Genomic DNA, 16,954 nt, shown 5'->3' with positions numbered 1-16,954 from the left:
AGGCAGCCTGCAACTGGATGCGTGGTTTTTTTCAATCAGAAGGGGTTACAAACTCTCGAATCCACTGAGCTTGTTTGGGGCAGGATTCTGAGGTCCCAGACCCTTACAGGGAGAGGCGGGACGGCCTTGCAGTGGATCAGAAAGCGAGGTGGCTCTCTCGTGGAGATGCTCGCCGGCACTTGGGGACGCGGAGTTGCGGAGTCGCGGAGAGGCGAGGGGACGCGGAGACGCCAGGAGCCACGGAGACGCCATTGCTGTTTGCTCTGCCCTGGTGACTCCCTGAGACCCTGCCCTACTCAATTTACATCCCTGCCCAAGCTGTGCCAGAGGCACAAAAGGAACCATCGGCACTTTTACAGCATAACCCAACAAACTGCAGATTTCAACTCCTAGCATCCATAAGGGACACACTCAAGAAGCGGGTTTTTTTTTTCAATCGGAAGGGGTTACAAACTCTTGAATCCACTGAGCTTGTTTGGGGCGGGATTCTGAGGCCCCAGACCCCTACGGGGAGAGGTGGGACGGCCTTGCAGCCGGTAGGAAAGCAAGGGTGGCTCTCTCGCGGAGCTGCTGGCTGGTACTTGGGGACGCAGAGTCCCGGAGAGGCGAGGAGTCGTGGAGACGCCATTGCTGCTTGCTCTGCGCTGGTGATTCCTTGAGACCCCGCCCTACTCAATTTACATCCCCGCCCAAGCTGTGCCAGTGGCACAAAAGGAACCACCTGCGCTTTTGCAGTGTAACCCAACTAACTGCAGATTTCAACTCCTCGCACCCATAAGAGACACACTCAAGAAGCAGACTCAGGTTCGGAGGAAGCCGGAGCCAGACCCGGCTGGGCCGGCGACATGGAACCGCTGTACCAGCAAACACACAAGCAGGTCCACCAGATCCAGTCTCACATGGGACACCGGGAGACAGCAGACAAGCAGTCTATGCACTTAGTAGAAAACGAAACCCAAGCAAGCATACCAGATATTCAGCCAGCTAGAAAGCCTGGAGATTTTGTCCAGCAAGGAGCCTCCCAACAAAAGACAGAATGCCAAACTTCATGTTGACCAGTTAAAGTATGATGTCCAGCACCTGCAGACAGCTCTCAGAAACTTCCAGCAGGAGAGACAGCGAGAGGAGCTTCTGACTTGCACCTTCACCCCCAACGTGGGATGCGGCGCTCCATGTGAGGCTGTGGTGCCCCCTGCGAGGCTGCGACGGCCCCTGTGAGGCTGCGACAGTCCCAGTGAGGCTGAAACGGTCCCTGTGAGGCTGAGATGGTCCCTGTGAGGCTGAGACGGCCCCTGGGAAGTCAGCGGAACCGCGCGAGCCGCCCAGACAGCTTCGTCAACGGCCCACGAACCAGCACGCAGCCCCAAGCACAACTACCACCCGAAGGGCGAGAGGAGCGAGAACAGCTGTAGTGTTGCCTTCTCCTCACTTTTGGTAACGAAATCCTCATTTTAAACATAAGAGGATACATTATTTTAAAAAGCCGTTACATGTCTCCATACCCTTTCTGAGTAGAGTGTGAACAAGTCGTGAGAGACCTTTCCGAACACAGGGACACGTCGTGGATGGAAATAGCTACATTTTCCATGTGTATGACCTTTGACCCAGCAACAAAAAGCGGACACCTATGGATGAGGACAGTGGGGGGCTAAGGGCAGAGGGTGAGGTGGGAACTGAGTGGAGGGGAGCTATGGGGGGGAAAAAGGGGAACAACTGTAATAATCTGAACAAAAAGATTTATTAAAAAAAAATAGCAATCATTCTCAAACTCTTCGAAAAAAAAGTGAAGTGGAGGGAACACTCTTAAATTCATAATACAAGGCCAGTATTACCCTGATACTAAGGACAAAGATGCTACAAGAAAAAAAAAATTCAGGCCAGTATCCCTGGTGAACACAGATGCAAATATCCTCAATAAAATACTAGCAAACTGAATCCAACAATACACTATGATGAGTAGGATTTATCCTTTGTATCAAGGATGGTTCAACATATACAAATCAATAAATGTAATATATCACATTAATAGAATATAGGGTAAAAAGCATAATTATCTCAATAGATACATAAAAAGCACTTGACAAAACCTAACATCTTTTCATGATAAAAGCTCTCAACAAATTAAGTATAGAAGGAATGTAGCTCAACCTTATAAAGGCCATAAATGACAAACCCATAGCTAACATCATACCTCATAGTGAACAAGACAAGCATGCCCACTTGCACCACCTCTATTCAATCAACACAGACCTAACAAGAGCAATTAGGCAAAAAATAAATAAAATATATCCAAATAGGAAAGGGAAAAGTAAAACTATCTGTTTGCAGATGACATGATCTTATATGTAGAAAACCTAAAGATGCCACTAAAAAACCTGTTAGAAGTAGTCAACATATTCAGTAAAATTCCTGGATACAAAAAATCAACATACATAAATCAGTAAACTATCCGAAAGAGAAATTAAGAAAATAATCCCATTCACAATAGCTTCTAAAACAATAAAATACTTAGGAATACATTTAACAAAGGAGGTGAAAGACCTGTGCACTGAAAATAAGACATTAATGAAAGAAATGGAAGAAGACTGTTCCTGTGTTGGCAGAATTAATATTGTTAAAATATCCATAATATCCAAAGTAATTTACAAATTTAATACAACCCCTATCAAAATTCCAATGGCATTTTTTACAGAAATTAAATAACAAAAACAAAAAACAAATTCATACGGAACCATAAAAGATTCCAACTAGACAAAGTGATGTTGAAAAAGAACAACAAAGCTGGAGATATCACAGTGCCTGGTTTCAAACTATATAATAAGTTATAGTATTCAAAACAGTTTGGTACTGGCATAAAAACAGACACATAAACCAATGGAGCAGAATAGAGAGCCTCAAAATAAGCCCATGCATATATGGTAAACAAACCTTTGACAAGGCAACCAAGAATACACAATGGATCAAGAATAGTCTCTTCAATGAATGGTGCTGGAAAAACTGGCTATCTACATAATGAAATATATGGAATATCTATATATATATGTACATATAGATTTATATCTATATATGTACATACAGATATAGATATATATAATGGAATATGTGAAATGTAATGGAATATTATTTGCCATAAAAAAGAAAATCCTACCATTTGAGACATGAATGAACCTAAAGGACATATACTTAGTGAAATAGCCCAAACAGAGAAAGACAAATACTGTATGATCTCATTTATGTGTGAAATCTTTTAAAAGTCAAACTTATAGAAACAGAGAGTAGAAATATGGTTGCCAGGGGCTAGGGGTTGGGGAATAAGGGGGTATGTTGGCCAAAGGGTACAAACTCAGTTATGAGATGAAAAGTTCTGTGGAATCTAATGTATAATATGGTACTTATAATAATACTGTGCTGTATACTTGAAATTTACTAAGAGAGTAGATCTTAAACATTCTACCACTTGTGTGACATAATAAGTGGTAACTATGTGACATGATAGATGGGTTAATTGATTGTGGTAATCATTTCACAATGTATGTGTAGAATCTTGTGTACTTTAAATATACACAATTTTATTTGTCAATTATACCTCAATAAAGTTGGTGGGTAGGGGCTACTGTGATAGGTTTGAAGCTAAATTCTAGGATGACTGGTTTGGTAACAGTGTGTGAAATGGACGAGGGTAGAGAATGGAGATGGGAAGGTGAGTTAGGAGACATTGTGGAAGCCTAGGTAAGCAATGATGGGAGTATGGCAGACGTTGGGGGTTACCTGTCCCATATTCATCCTCTCCTTCTTCCTAATAGAGCCCTTCTTTTGTTTGAGCAGCAATTAGGAGTGGTCATGTGACACAGCCCAGACAGTGAGCTGCAAGCAGAAGTTGCTAGGTTGGGCTTCTAGATAAGCCCTTTAAAAACAGGAAAGACATGACGAGACTGGCTGTTTGGTCTTTTCCCCTTTGTCTTCCTCTTCCTCCTAACTGGAATACAGATGCAATGCTGGAAATGGAATGTTAGCTTTGTGTCCACAGAATGAAAGAGCATGTGGACAAAAGCTACTTGCTCAGGATGTCAGAGAAGAGAGATAGAAAAAGTCAGGTCTCGGTTGTAGAACCACCATGCCAGCTTTGGACTGCTCACCTCCAGACATTGTGTTCCATAAGAAACATATAACTCCACTGGCTTAAGCTAATTTCTAGTCTGCTTCTGTTGTTATGGCTATTGTTATTATGTGCAGACTGATTGAGTTCTTTAAATTAGGAAATGGTGGTGAGAATGAAAAGAAGTCAGAGGCAAGATACACACACACACACACACACACACACACACACCCAGCGACCAGAACGGCAGAACGACCAAAACGACCAGAACGTACGGTGGCTATAACATGCACTGCGGCAGCCAACCAGCCTGATTTGGGCCCCTATCGGCTGGCCCACCCTGGGCTGCCCGGCTCCTGATCAGCCCCCAACACCCTGATCCGGGGCAGGGCTGGCTGGCCAACCACCGGTGGCCCCTACCCCCTGCCAGCCCGGCCTGATGGGCCCCCATCGGGGCGGGCTGGCCAGACCCCACCCATGCACAAATTTGTGCACCAGGCCTCTAGTTGTAGAATAAAATGAAAAGAAATTAGTAGCTAATTGAATATGGTATCTCCAAGGTCTCACATTAAGGCCAGTGGAACTCTGCTGTGATTGAGAGAAAGAGGGAATGGGCATTGTTTGCCTCCTGTGTGCCAGGCACTATGCTGGTTCTTCACATATGTCATCACACCTCATTGTTATCACAACTTTATGCAACAGGTAAGCAAAAAGAAGAGAGAAGAAGGAAGATCAGGTGAGCTAGAAAGATGAAAACAAAGTTGTACCAAGTAGAAGATGCTGCTGATTCAGCTGGATGAAGGCACACCCAATAGGCAGACAGGAATCTAGGAATGGAATCAGGAGAGAATGGTCAAGATGGAGAGCAATTGACACCCTGCAGTGAGATAAGAATTTAGAGAAAGCAAACTACAGGACCACAAACAGGATCTTGATAAACACCAACTTAGTAAACAGAAGTAGGAAAAAAAAATACAAAGAATAGGTTTCCAGAGAAGTTGAAAAAATAACAGAAGCTCTGATTTATTAGAACTCAAGAGAGGATTTCAAAAAGGAAGTGGTAAAGAGTAACATAAATGTAGATGAAAAAGGCTAAACACTAGTCCAGAGAGTTGGCAAACCATAGTCCACAGATCAAAGCCAGCCTGCTGCCTGTTTTCTGAAATAAAGTTTAATTATAATACAGCCATACCCACTCATTTATATTTGTATACGCTGCTTTCACCCTACAAGAGCAGAATTGAATAGTTACAACAGAGCTGGTATGGTCCACAAAACTTAAATTATGTACCACCTGCTTCTTTACAAAAGTTTGCCAACTCCTGTCCTAGATTATGAGCTACCTTCTATATTTGCCTAAGCATTTATTAAGGTCTGGCAAATGGTGCAAGCTCAAATAGCTGTTGAGTTAATGAATAAATGACGAGACGATTAGATTTGGAAACAATAACGTTCAAGAAAAAATTTATGAAGAGTTATAAGGAGCAGTCAGAAAGGAGGTGGTTACAAACATAAAATAGAAGAATTCAATTTGGAGAAGTGGGGGCTACTTACCTTTGACAACAAGCTTAAGAGAAAATGAGTGATCATACAAAAACATTCTAATCTGAAGAGTGGAAAATTGAAGTAGCTCACTTTGGATCATTTGTTCTCATATTGAGACCAACTGCAAAGTGAATATGGAAGATCTTGGGGCTTAAAGAAATGAGAATATTTGGAAATGTCTATATGGGAAAGATGGCTGGAAGTGAAAAAGAGGGTTTTGAAAGGATCCTTGAGCAGGGGTGGGAAGGCCCTCTTGAAGCTGAAGAGCACAAATGGGCATGCTAACAGAACAAGAATAATATATATGAACATGTGTCTTTTCATGCTATTCATACATGTAGATTCCCCATAGATGGGTTATCTGCAAATCTGAGTTCAGTATATTGCAATGAGGACCCAAAACCCAAAAAGAACTTCAGATGAAGTCAATAATTACCTATGCATTATTTTTTGTTGTTTTAATTCTCACCTGGGGATATTTTTTTCCATTGATTTTGAGAGAGTGGAAGGGAGGGGGAGAGCAGAGAGAGAGAAACATCCATGTGAGAGAGACACATGGATTGGTTGCCTCTCGAAGGTGTCCCAACTGGGGCAGGGATAGAGCCAGCAATAGTTAAGTGCCCTTGAAGGGAATTGAAACCCCCACTCTTCAGTCCACAGACCATGCTCTAAGCCAGGGGTGGGCAAACTTTTTGACTCGAGGGCCACAATGGGTTCTTAAACTGGACCGGAGGGCCGGAACAAAAGCATGGATGGAGTGTTTGTGTGAACTAATATAAATTCAAAGTAAACATCATTACATAAAAGGGTACGGTCTTTTTTTTTTTAGTTTTATTCATTTCAAACGGGCCGGATCCGGCCCACGGGCCGTAGTTTGCCCACGGCTGCTCTAAGCACAGAGTAAAACCAGCTAGGACACTATTTTAATTTTCTGGCTCAGAAAGAGAAAATGGCTAACTCCCAATTTCACCATCCTGTAATTGGCACTTGATATAAAAAGACTTAGGCCTGGCAAGTACTGGGGATCCCCCTTTCATTACTCTTAGCAATGATGAGTCAAATAAAGGATTTGTGTTTCCTTCCAGCTAGTGGATGGATTCTTTACCAGATGGCAGGAGTTAGAAGCCAAAGACAGAATGGCTGGAAGGCATGGAAGGCCTGACACCTGGATTCCAAGCATTTCTCTCTCTCTCTCTCTCTCTCTCTCTCTCTCTCTCTCTCTCTCTCTCTCTCTCTCTCTCTCTCTCTCTCTGAGTCATCACAGGAGCAGGGGAGGAGAGAAGGTGAGGATCAGAATAAGGATAGCAATAGACCTAACCCAGAACTTGAGTTCTCTTTATCTGTATTGGTATCTCATTTCAAGTGCCTCAGCACCATCTTTTTTTATCATTACTAACCCAGAGGAAAAAAAATTTAAAATCCTACTGGTAGTACGCCAAAGAGAGGAAGCTTACCAGTGTCGTTGGTACTTGCATAGACATGAAAAAATTACAGAAAAGAATTCTGAGAAGTAGTTGAATTAAATGTGCAACCATGAACCTCAACTCTGCCCTTAATGCTGCCACCACCAAACCATGCTTCCCCAGTCCACTCACCTCCCACTTTCCCAGGAGCTGCCATATTTCATCAGTCCTGAGACATTTTTTTCCCACATTTTTACATTTCTGAATTTAGCATGTGGTTTTTAACTGTTGGTGAATTACAATTATAACTGTTGTGTTTTCTTTCTTAGTATAGATTTTTAAAATGTGATATATTTACTTTTTATATTTATTTAGTCAATAGATTAGAGCATTTCACAACCTTCCTCTCTCCTGAAACCTCCAATGTCTCCCCAACCTCATTCTTCTTACTCTATCACTACATTGAGAATGCAACCAGCAAAACCCCTCAACCATATCTACCCACCTACCAGCATCTGTACCCATACACTCCGCCTTCCTGTTACCACAGATCAAGGTTTCAAAGAGCAATCCCAGAACATCTGGAGGTTCCTGAGACCCTTGGGGGGGGGGGGGTCTGTGAGGTCAAAACTATTTTCATAATAATACTAAAACATTATTTGCTTTTTTACACATTTTCTCAAAAATGCACAATGGAATTTTCCAAAGGTTACGTGATCAACGACATTGCAGTAGGCTCATCACAGAAGCAGATGAAAATAGAGCTGTCTTCTATTTAAAAAGTCAGATATTAAAGACCCTTGCAAAATAATTTATAAAACAGTGCTACTCTTTTCACTGAATTTTTTTGTTTGGGAGAATATAGTCATTTTTCAGAAAATCGTGTTATTTACATTAAAATGAAATGAGTTTATTATTGTTTTTAAAACATTAATAAATATTTAAATGTCAGATATAATTTCTAACATGGTATATTTAATAGATATAAACCACATAAGCAAAAACCCTTTCAGGTTCTGAATAATTTTTAAGAGTATAATGGTGTCCTGAGACCAAAAAGTTTGAGAACTGCCAGAGATGGCTAGTGCTGCTCTTTAAAACCAGTTCCTCCACCTGTGTACTGAGCCCCACCCTCTCTCACATACTCCACAAATCCCCCCTCTCTCATACACAGTTGTCTATGTTTTTCCCTTTCCACAGAATCATTCCCATTCACATACAAACATGCTATTTTAAAAACAGAACTCTTCTCTTAACTCTTCTTCCACCAGCTACTACTCCATTTCTGTTGTCTTTTGCATCAAGCTTCCTCAAAATATTTGTCTATCCTTCCATTCTCGAATTCCTCTCTTCCCCCTTCCCTCTTAAATCCACTCCAATCAGGTTTTCCCACCCTCCCATTCAACTGAAACTTTTTATAAAAGTCCTGGATGTCCCCTACATTGCTACATTCCCCAATGGACAAAATAAATTATTCTGTCTTTCTTCATATACAGGTGAGTTTCACTTTGCATAGTTCCAACGTGTACAAATTTCAGTTGCCACTGTTTAAATAGCCCAGCCTCTCAACAACATGGTTCAAATTTCAGTCACCACAGTTTATTAGCTGTGAGTAACTGCAACAAGTGCAAACTCACTGTCGGGTTGTCAGCCTACTAAATCACTACAGAAATAACAGGTGCATATCACGATCAGTGGCCATCACATCACTTCTTTCAGAGCCTCTCTGATTGGTCGCTGGGCACCTGTTTTTCAGTTCACACTTAGCAATTGTGCAGCTAAGTTGCCTCCTTGTCTCTCAGTGATAAACCCACATGACGTTTTACAAAACAGAGAATTGACCAACAAAGACGAAAATGCAGCAAAGAAATAAAACATGATAATGCTAGAAGTATTATGTACTTATATTATTATCTACTAGAGGCCCAGTGCACGAAATTCATGCACTGGGGGAGGGGGCAGAGGGAGTCCCTCAACCTGGCCTGTGCCCTCTCACAGTACGGGAGCCCTCGGGGGATGTCTGACTGATGGCTTTAGTCGGACATCCTTAGCGCTGCTGCTGAGGCGAGAGAGGCTCCCGCCACAGCTGTTGTGCTCACCAGCCGCGGGGCAGCTTCTACATTGAGCATCTGACCCCTGGTGGTCAGTACATATCATAGCAACCAGTTGTTCTGCTGTTTGGTCAATTTGCATATTAGCCTTTTATTATATAGGATAATAATAAAAGCATAATATGCAAATCAACCGAACAACCGAACAGCAGAACGACCGTCAGATGACCTTCCGGATAACCACGCTATGACACACACTGGCACAGGCCAGCTAAGGCAGGTGCAATGTGATTGGTTGGGGGCCCCACCATCACCCCACGATCGTCCCGCAGAGGGAGGCCTAGGCCACTGTCCAGCGGGGCGATCGATCAGGGGGAGGGGGTGCTCCACAACTGCCCCAAAGAGGGAGGCCCAGGCTACCCGCTGGTGGCACTGCGGCAGGTTGGCAGAGCCTCCCTCTACGGAGCCATCGATCGAGGAGCCCTGCCATCAATCGCCCCACAGAGGGAAGCCCAGGCCAGCAAAGCGATCGCACCCCACGCCTGTCGCCTGCAGAGGGAGGCGACCGGCGGTGGTGGGGGGGGGGGCAGTGCCACACAGATGGCAAGCAGTGGCAGCAGTGGGGGTGAAGCCAGCTGCTGGCAGCCAGGGCAAGGAAAGCCCCGATAGGCCCTGATCGATGGCCAGGCCTAGGGACCCTACCCTAGGGTTCCCATATTGTGAGAGGATGCAGGCCAGGCTGAGGGACACACACCCCCTCTGTTCACAAATTTCATGCACCAGGCCTCTAGTCTATAATAATAAAAGCATAATATGCTAATTAGACCAGACAGCCAGATGACCTTCCAGACAAAGCTGGGGCTGCAAGGTCCAAGGCAAGCTTCCGAAGCTGCAAGGGCCAAGCCCCTTGCACAAATTTCATGCATTGGGCCTCTAGAATATCCTATCTAATAAAAGAGAAACATGGTAATTAGCCATACGGCCGCTACCCTTCCCATTGGCTAATCACTGAGATATGCAAATTAACTGCCAACCAAGATGGCGGCCGGCAGCCAGGCAGCTGATGCGAACAGGGAGGCTTGCTTGCTTCAGTGACGGAGGAAGCCAAGCTTCCCCGCCTGCCTTGCCGGCCTCTCAGCTGCACTCGAAGCAACATTGTAACAAATATAGAAGCTAAACAAAACCCCGGGCTTCAGCCAGCAGGACCGCAACATTGTTTCAAGTACAGAAGGTAAACAAAGGCCAGAAACCTGCTTTCAGCAGCGGAGGTCTCATAGCTGGAGCCGAGCCTCAGAGCTAAAGCTGGCCCAGAATAAAAAAAAAAGAAAAAAAGGAGCGGTTGGGAGCTTCAGTCACCCGCCAGCCTGAAAACGGCCCTCAGCCCCTCACCCAGGCTGGCCAGGCACCCCAGGGGGGACCCCCACCCTGATCCAGGACACCCTTCAGGGCAAACCAGTCGGCCCCCACCCGTGCACCAGGCTTCTATCCTATATAGTAAAAGGGTAATATGCCTCCCAGCACCGGGATCAGCGGAGCAGCGAGGCCTCCCGGCACCGGGATCAGCATGACAGGGGGCAGCGACCAAACCCCCTGATCGCCCTGCGGCTCTGTGTGTGACAGGGGGCGGGGCCACAACCTCCCTATCCACCCTGCTCTGTTCATGACAGGGGAGAGCTCCCCAACCCCCTGATTGCCCTGAGGCTCTATGTGTGACAGGGTGCGGCGCCCCAACCCCCCCTCCCATCGGCCCTGCCCTGAGTGTGACAGTGGCGGCGCTCCAACCCCCTGATCCGCCCTGCTCTGTGTGTGACAGGGGGCGGTGCCCCAACTCCCCTATCAGCCCTGCTCTGTGAGTGACAGGGGGGAGCTCCTCAACCTCCTGATGGGCCCTGCTCTGTGCGTGACAGGGGGGAGCTCCCCAACCCCCTGATGGGCCCTGCTCTGTGCGTGATAGGGGGCAGCGCCCCAACCCCCTGATCGGCCCTGCTCTGTGCATGACAGGGGGTGGCGCCGCAACCTCCCTATCAACCCTGCCTTGCGTGTGACAGGGGGCGGTGCCCCAACCCCCCAATCGGCTCTACCCTGAGCGTGACTAGGGGTGGCATCGCAACCTCCCGATCCGCCCTGCTCTGTGCATGACAGGGGGCAGTGTCCCAACTCCCCAATCGGCCCTGCTCTGAGCCCAACCAGGGGCTGCACCTAGGGATTGGGCCTGCCCTCTGCCACCCGGAAGCAGGCCTAAGCCAGCAGGTCATTATCTCCCGAGGGGTCCCAGACTGCGAGAGGGCACAGGCCGGGCTGAGAGACCCCCTCTCCCCGCCGAGTGCACAAATTTTTGTGCACCAGGCCTCTAGTATATATATAAAAGCCTAAGCTATCGGATGACTGGCCGGTAGCTATGATGCGCACTGACCACCAGGGGGCAGACACTCAATGCAGGAGCTGCCCCCTGGTGGTCAGTGAGCTCCCACAGCAGAAGTGCTGCTCAGCTGACAGACGGGCGCCAGACTCGGGGCTGAGGGCTATGCAGCTGCTGCATGAGTCTCTCCCATGGACACTTCCCCCGTGCGCACTAGGCAGCTGCAGCAGGTGCAGTGGGGCCGGGATGAGCGGGAGCAGCGCAGGGCCCAGCCCGGGCTCAGGCCCTTCCCCAGCCTCCTGCTGCTTCACACACTACTTCGTGCTGTGTGGGATCAATGCAGACAGCAGGCTGGAACCTGACAAGGTGGCGGGTAAGGCCGGGCTATGGCAGCATGGAGGTCCACTGATCCCCACCAGTGCACAAATCTGTGCATCGGGCCTCTAGTGAAGTATAATGGAGTTATAGAGGAAACAGCTCACTGGGGCTGCTCACACTGCCTCCATTCAAGTGACTCTTGCTGTGCAGCCCGAGGAACTCAGTGAAGGCCAAAATACTGACATAAGCAAGGAAAGTAATTGCAATGAAAAGGATGACATATCCCAGATACTAGCAAAAAGCTGCACATTAAAATAACTTTCAGAGATATTTCACTGTCAGTAAAGAAACTCTAGGAGATACTTCACAACATTGAAAGCAAAAATAATGAAATGTTGGAAGCTGATCCAAACTTCAAAAGGAATGTGACAATTTGCCAAAGCATAGAAAAGATGTTTGCCTGTATCATAAGTTATACGATGAGAAAAAGGCAAGCGCTGCTCAAACTACTCTTGATAAGTTTTTTACAAAGAAATGGAACACTTTAATTCTCAGTGTTGCCAATATTTTAGATTATAGTGTACTAAATAAAAAGTAGTTTTACTATTTTTTCATTTCCCTATATTTATAACCATCAGATTTTTCGTGTTTATACAATAATTTTTAAAGGTCACAGGACAGTAGTAAATTTCCCACTGCTTATTAAGATTGTTTGCACGGTTGTTTTTGTAGTCCCACACTGCTGTGCAAAGGAAAGAGTCTACTTTCCTTATTTGGTTTCCAGAATACCACACCCACTTGGTTTTCTTCCTGCCTCACCAGTTGTCATACCCAGTTTCCTCTTCTCAATTCTGAGTGTTGGAGGACCTCAGGGATCAGTCCTAGGAGCTCTTCTTTTCTTTATCTACACTGACTCCCTTAGAGAGATTTCACTTAGTCCTGTGGCTTAAAATATTATCTATATGCCAACACTTCCACATTTACATCTCCAGTCTTGAACTCTTGCCTGAACTCCAGATTTATACATCCCACAGCCTATTTGATACTTTATTTGGATATCTCATAGCTATCGTAAACCTAGTATATCCAAAACTGAAATCCTCCCCTGCCCCCAAAACCCTCTTCTACCCCAAATGAACATCTTCCCCATCTCAGATGATGGCAACTCCTTCCTTCCAGTTGTTCAGGTCCAAAACTTTGCAGTCATCTTAACTACTCTCTCTCTCATATCCCCTATGTAATCTACCTTCAAAATATATCCAAAATCAGACCATTTCTCCCGCCTTCACTGATCTACCCTGGTCCACGCACCATCATCACTTGCCTGGATTATGGTAATATCCTCCTAACTAATGTCTCTCCTAACCTATTCAGAACACAAAAGCTCTTTAAGACATATGTCAAATCTTGCCACTTCTTCTATTCAAAACCCCACAATGGTTCTCCATTTCACTCAGAGAAAAGCCAGCATCTTTCCAAAGACCTAGTAGGTCCTACATGATCCAGGACTTGTTAATTTTCTAACTCCACCTTCCACTCCGCTCCTCTCACTTGTTTCATTCCAGCCACTTTCACTGGCCTACTTCTTGCCAGTGTTTCTTGCATAGTCTAGGCATGCTGCTACCTAGGGCCTTAGCACTCACCATTCCCTTTCCGGAACGCTCTTCCTCCAGATATCCATATGGCTAACTCCTTTACCTTCAAATGACCTTCCCAAGGTGTGACCTTGCCCGATCCATTGCAATCCACCACCCCCCTTCAGAAACCCTTATCACCCTAATTTTGCCCCACTTTTCCATAGCACGCATCACCTAATATACTGTATCATTTACTTGTGCTGTTTACTGACTATCTCCCACTGCTTAGATGCCAACTCCATGAAGGAACAACTTCTTTTCTGTTTACTACTCTAAAAAAGCCCAAGGGCCTAGTGATAGTTTCGACCCATATGAGGCATTCTATAGTTATTTGCTAAATAGATAAAGTTGGAAATGTTCTAAGTTACTACTTATTATATTGGACCCAGCAAACCTATGTATGACTAATAACTCCTACTTGGTGAAAATCTAAAATGGGATTACCCATTCAATTTATCAGGAACTATTTCCTGAATATCTCACATGTGCCAGAGCCAAAATGCTCCCTAGACAATCAAACATACTTTTCCAACTTTGGTGCCGGAGCTTCTCGCTTTTGAATGTGTTTCTGAATCGACAAGAGTGCCTCTGGTGAATACTGGGCAGCGTTACTTTCCATATATTTCAAGACATAGTCGTCTGTGTCCAGGATGATGAACCGGTGGCCAAACACTGGGGAGAAGGCAGAGATACACTCACCTTGGTTATGCTTTTATCATGCAATCAGGAGTAAATACTGACCCTCCAATGACAAATTCACGGACATGCATATGCATGCATAGTGAACTTTCAAAGCTCTCGAAACTTATATGCAGTCATTTGTTCAGTGTTAGGAAGCTCAGGATCTATATTTATACCCCCCTCCCCCAAATGCAACCAATTCACAGTTTAATTGGGAAGGAAGGAGATTAAGACATTGGACCACATATGTAAGGGTATTAGCTTTGTCTCTGCTGGAATGCAGCCTACTTGTCTCTTACAAGGGTTACTTCAATTTAATTCACTTGGCTAGTCAGAAAGCCTAACCTGGGTTTAGACCTACCATCAATCACGGCGCCAATGAAGAAGTCACTAGGGCTATAGTAGATGGGGTTTCCCGGCGGAGAGTGTGGTTTGGCAACTTTTGTTCTGCCAAGGTACTTGCCCCCAATGATACCAGAATTGCGAACAGGAGGCTCAAAGATACTGATCATGTCAGTGGCTAGAAAATAAGAGAAGACAAATCGGCGGCCTTTGTCTTCTGGGTAGGGGGATTCCTAGAAAAGTGAAAAAAAATAATATATTATGAAGGTACATGAATTATCTAGATGCCCCCAAATAAAATACCTACAGGGATTAGGTTTATTATGTAAATCTATTACATAAAGTATAATATAAATGAACAGTATGGGAGGGACTCTGGTGGCTGGGAAAGGACATGGCTCATCTAAAGGCTGCCCCAACTCAACTGCAGTTGATAGTTGCCTCGTGGGAATGTAGGCCCAATGCTGCTAGATCCTCCAATTTTGCATGAGAAGATAGCAATCTGGAGTACTGTATAAAGCCCTGGCTTGAAAAAACTGACCTAAACTCTCTCAAGCACTATGCAGACCAACAAAGCACGTAGGTCGCCACATTCTGCCCATAGGCTGCCAGTGTGAAACCTCCTGGCTGACATTAGGTTCAACTTCGTGGGCACTATGATGCCTGTGCAGAGTTTAGTTCTTTGAACAAATCCATTTACATACATAATTTTAAAAGAAAATTTAAGAAGGGAGGAATCGTAGAGTTAAAAGTGATTCTGAGAAACTATCATGTAGACAAGACTTCTCCCAAATCAACTTGCTGAGAGTGATCACATAACCTTTAAGCCACAAATTCCAGGTGGAACAAGCTGAAATACAGACATGCTTATTCCTGACTAAAATCTTCCCATATCACACCTTTCGCACCCATCTTCTCATTTAGACCAGGGACTTGTGTAATCAATTCTCATTTGCCACAGAAAGACACTGGGTTTCCTCTTAGTAAGATAATTTCCGCATTCCCTAATCTAATGGTTTCCAAATGTTTTTGATTGGATACCCCTATAAAATTAAAAACAACAACAATAACACATCCACAATATAGTTAATAAAAATCAAACCATATCACTCCTCTATTCTCAAACTTCCAGAGACTTCCCATCACACTTAGAATAAAATATAAAGTTCTGAGCAGGGCCACAGGCAAGGCCATAGCAAGGGGGTGGGGGACTCATCCTTCAGAGCAGCGGTCGCCAACCGGGGCTCCAAAGACCACTGGTGGTCCGTTAGGTCTGAAAGGTTGGTGACCGCTGCTTCAGAGTGTTTGTGATGAGCTGAATGGCTATACCCTCTATTTTTACCAGGCCAGGGAAAACCCTTTGAAAATTACCACAACCAGAATATCACTTCTTTTTTCCTTTACCCATAGGAAGGTACACACTAATTCTTTATTAATATTAGTCCTACTGGTATTCTTTTAAATGATTTTTTTTACTTTGAACTCTAACACACAGAGGAAATGACCATACCGCCCCCCCAAATGTACAGTTCAAAAAATTTTCATAAAGTGAACACCCAGGTAACCACCATCCAGGTCAAGAAACAACATTGACAGAACCTAGAAAGCACCCTCCCAATCAATACCCTATCCTTCCCCCACCCAAGAAGCCACTATCTTAAGTTTACGGTTTTCTTTAGTTTTACCACAAAGTAGGCATCCCTAAACAGTTCTGTTTTGCCTGTTTTTTTTAAATCTTAATATAAAGAAAATTATATAATATGTATTATTTTGTGACTGAATTCTTACATTTAAAGTTATGTTTATGTGACTTATCCTTGTTATTTGTAACTGTAGTTCATTAATTTTCATTGCTGAACATCAGAATTCAAATCATTGTATAAACATGCCATTTTATTTATCCAGTCAGTTTCCTATAAATGGACATCCAGGTTTGTTTTTAGCAATCATTAGGGACATTCTTATCTCCTAGTGCACATATATGTACTATTTTGGCACAACCTGGCATGTTTGATTAGGCCAAACTATTTTCCTAAGTGAGCGTGTCACTGATAGTATATTTCCTATTGTTCCATATTGTCACCAACATATTAACCACCCTGGTAGGTGAGAGCAATTCTTTGCGGTTATAATTTGTAGCTTCCTGATCACTAAAAAGGCTGAGCACCTTTTCGTACACTTATTGGCCTTCTGGATATCCTCTACTGTAAAATGCCCGCTCAAGTTTCTTGCTTATTTTTAAAAATGATTTTAGATTGTTCTTTAGATATTCTGGATATGAGTTCTTAGTTGATTTCTGCAATAAAATCTTCTCCCACTGTCTTTTCCTTTTTTTACTTTCTTATTGGTGTTTTTTGAGGAACATCAATGTCCATTTTAATGTAGTCAAATTTATCAGTTTTTGAAACAATTTTGGCTTTTTGTGTACCACTACAGAAATCTTTCCCTACTACAAGGTTAAAATTTTATTATTATTAAGAAATTTTATTGTTTTGCCTTTCACATTTAAATCTTAAATTCAC

The 16,954-nt window shown here is 44.2% G+C and overlaps 1 protein-coding gene across 2 annotated transcripts in view; it reads right to left on the bottom strand.

Annotated features, from left to right (window-relative positions):
* Positions 1–16,954, bottom strand: part of EFHC1 (EF-hand domain containing 1) — a 63,486-nt gene that overhangs the window by 3,621 nt on the left and 42,911 nt on the right. For both annotated transcript variants that reach the window (XM_006093232.3, XM_023757686.1), the window contains 2 exons: positions 14,452–14,665; positions 13,934–14,081 (listed from right to left, as the gene is read on the bottom strand). In XM_006093232.3, coding sequence (XP_006093294.1) covers positions 13,934–14,081; positions 14,452–14,665 — 362 coding nt within the window. The remainder of the gene's footprint in view (positions 1–13,933; positions 14,082–14,451; positions 14,666–16,954) is intronic.

Source organism: Myotis lucifugus, unplaced genomic scaffold, assembly GCF_000147115.1.
Source record: "Myotis lucifugus unplaced genomic scaffold, Myoluc2.0 scaffold_111, whole genome shotgun sequence".
Lineage (NCBI taxonomy): Eukaryota > Metazoa > Chordata > Mammalia > Chiroptera > Vespertilionidae > Myotis > Myotis lucifugus.
This window is presented reverse-complemented; position numbering and strand designations above follow the sequence as displayed.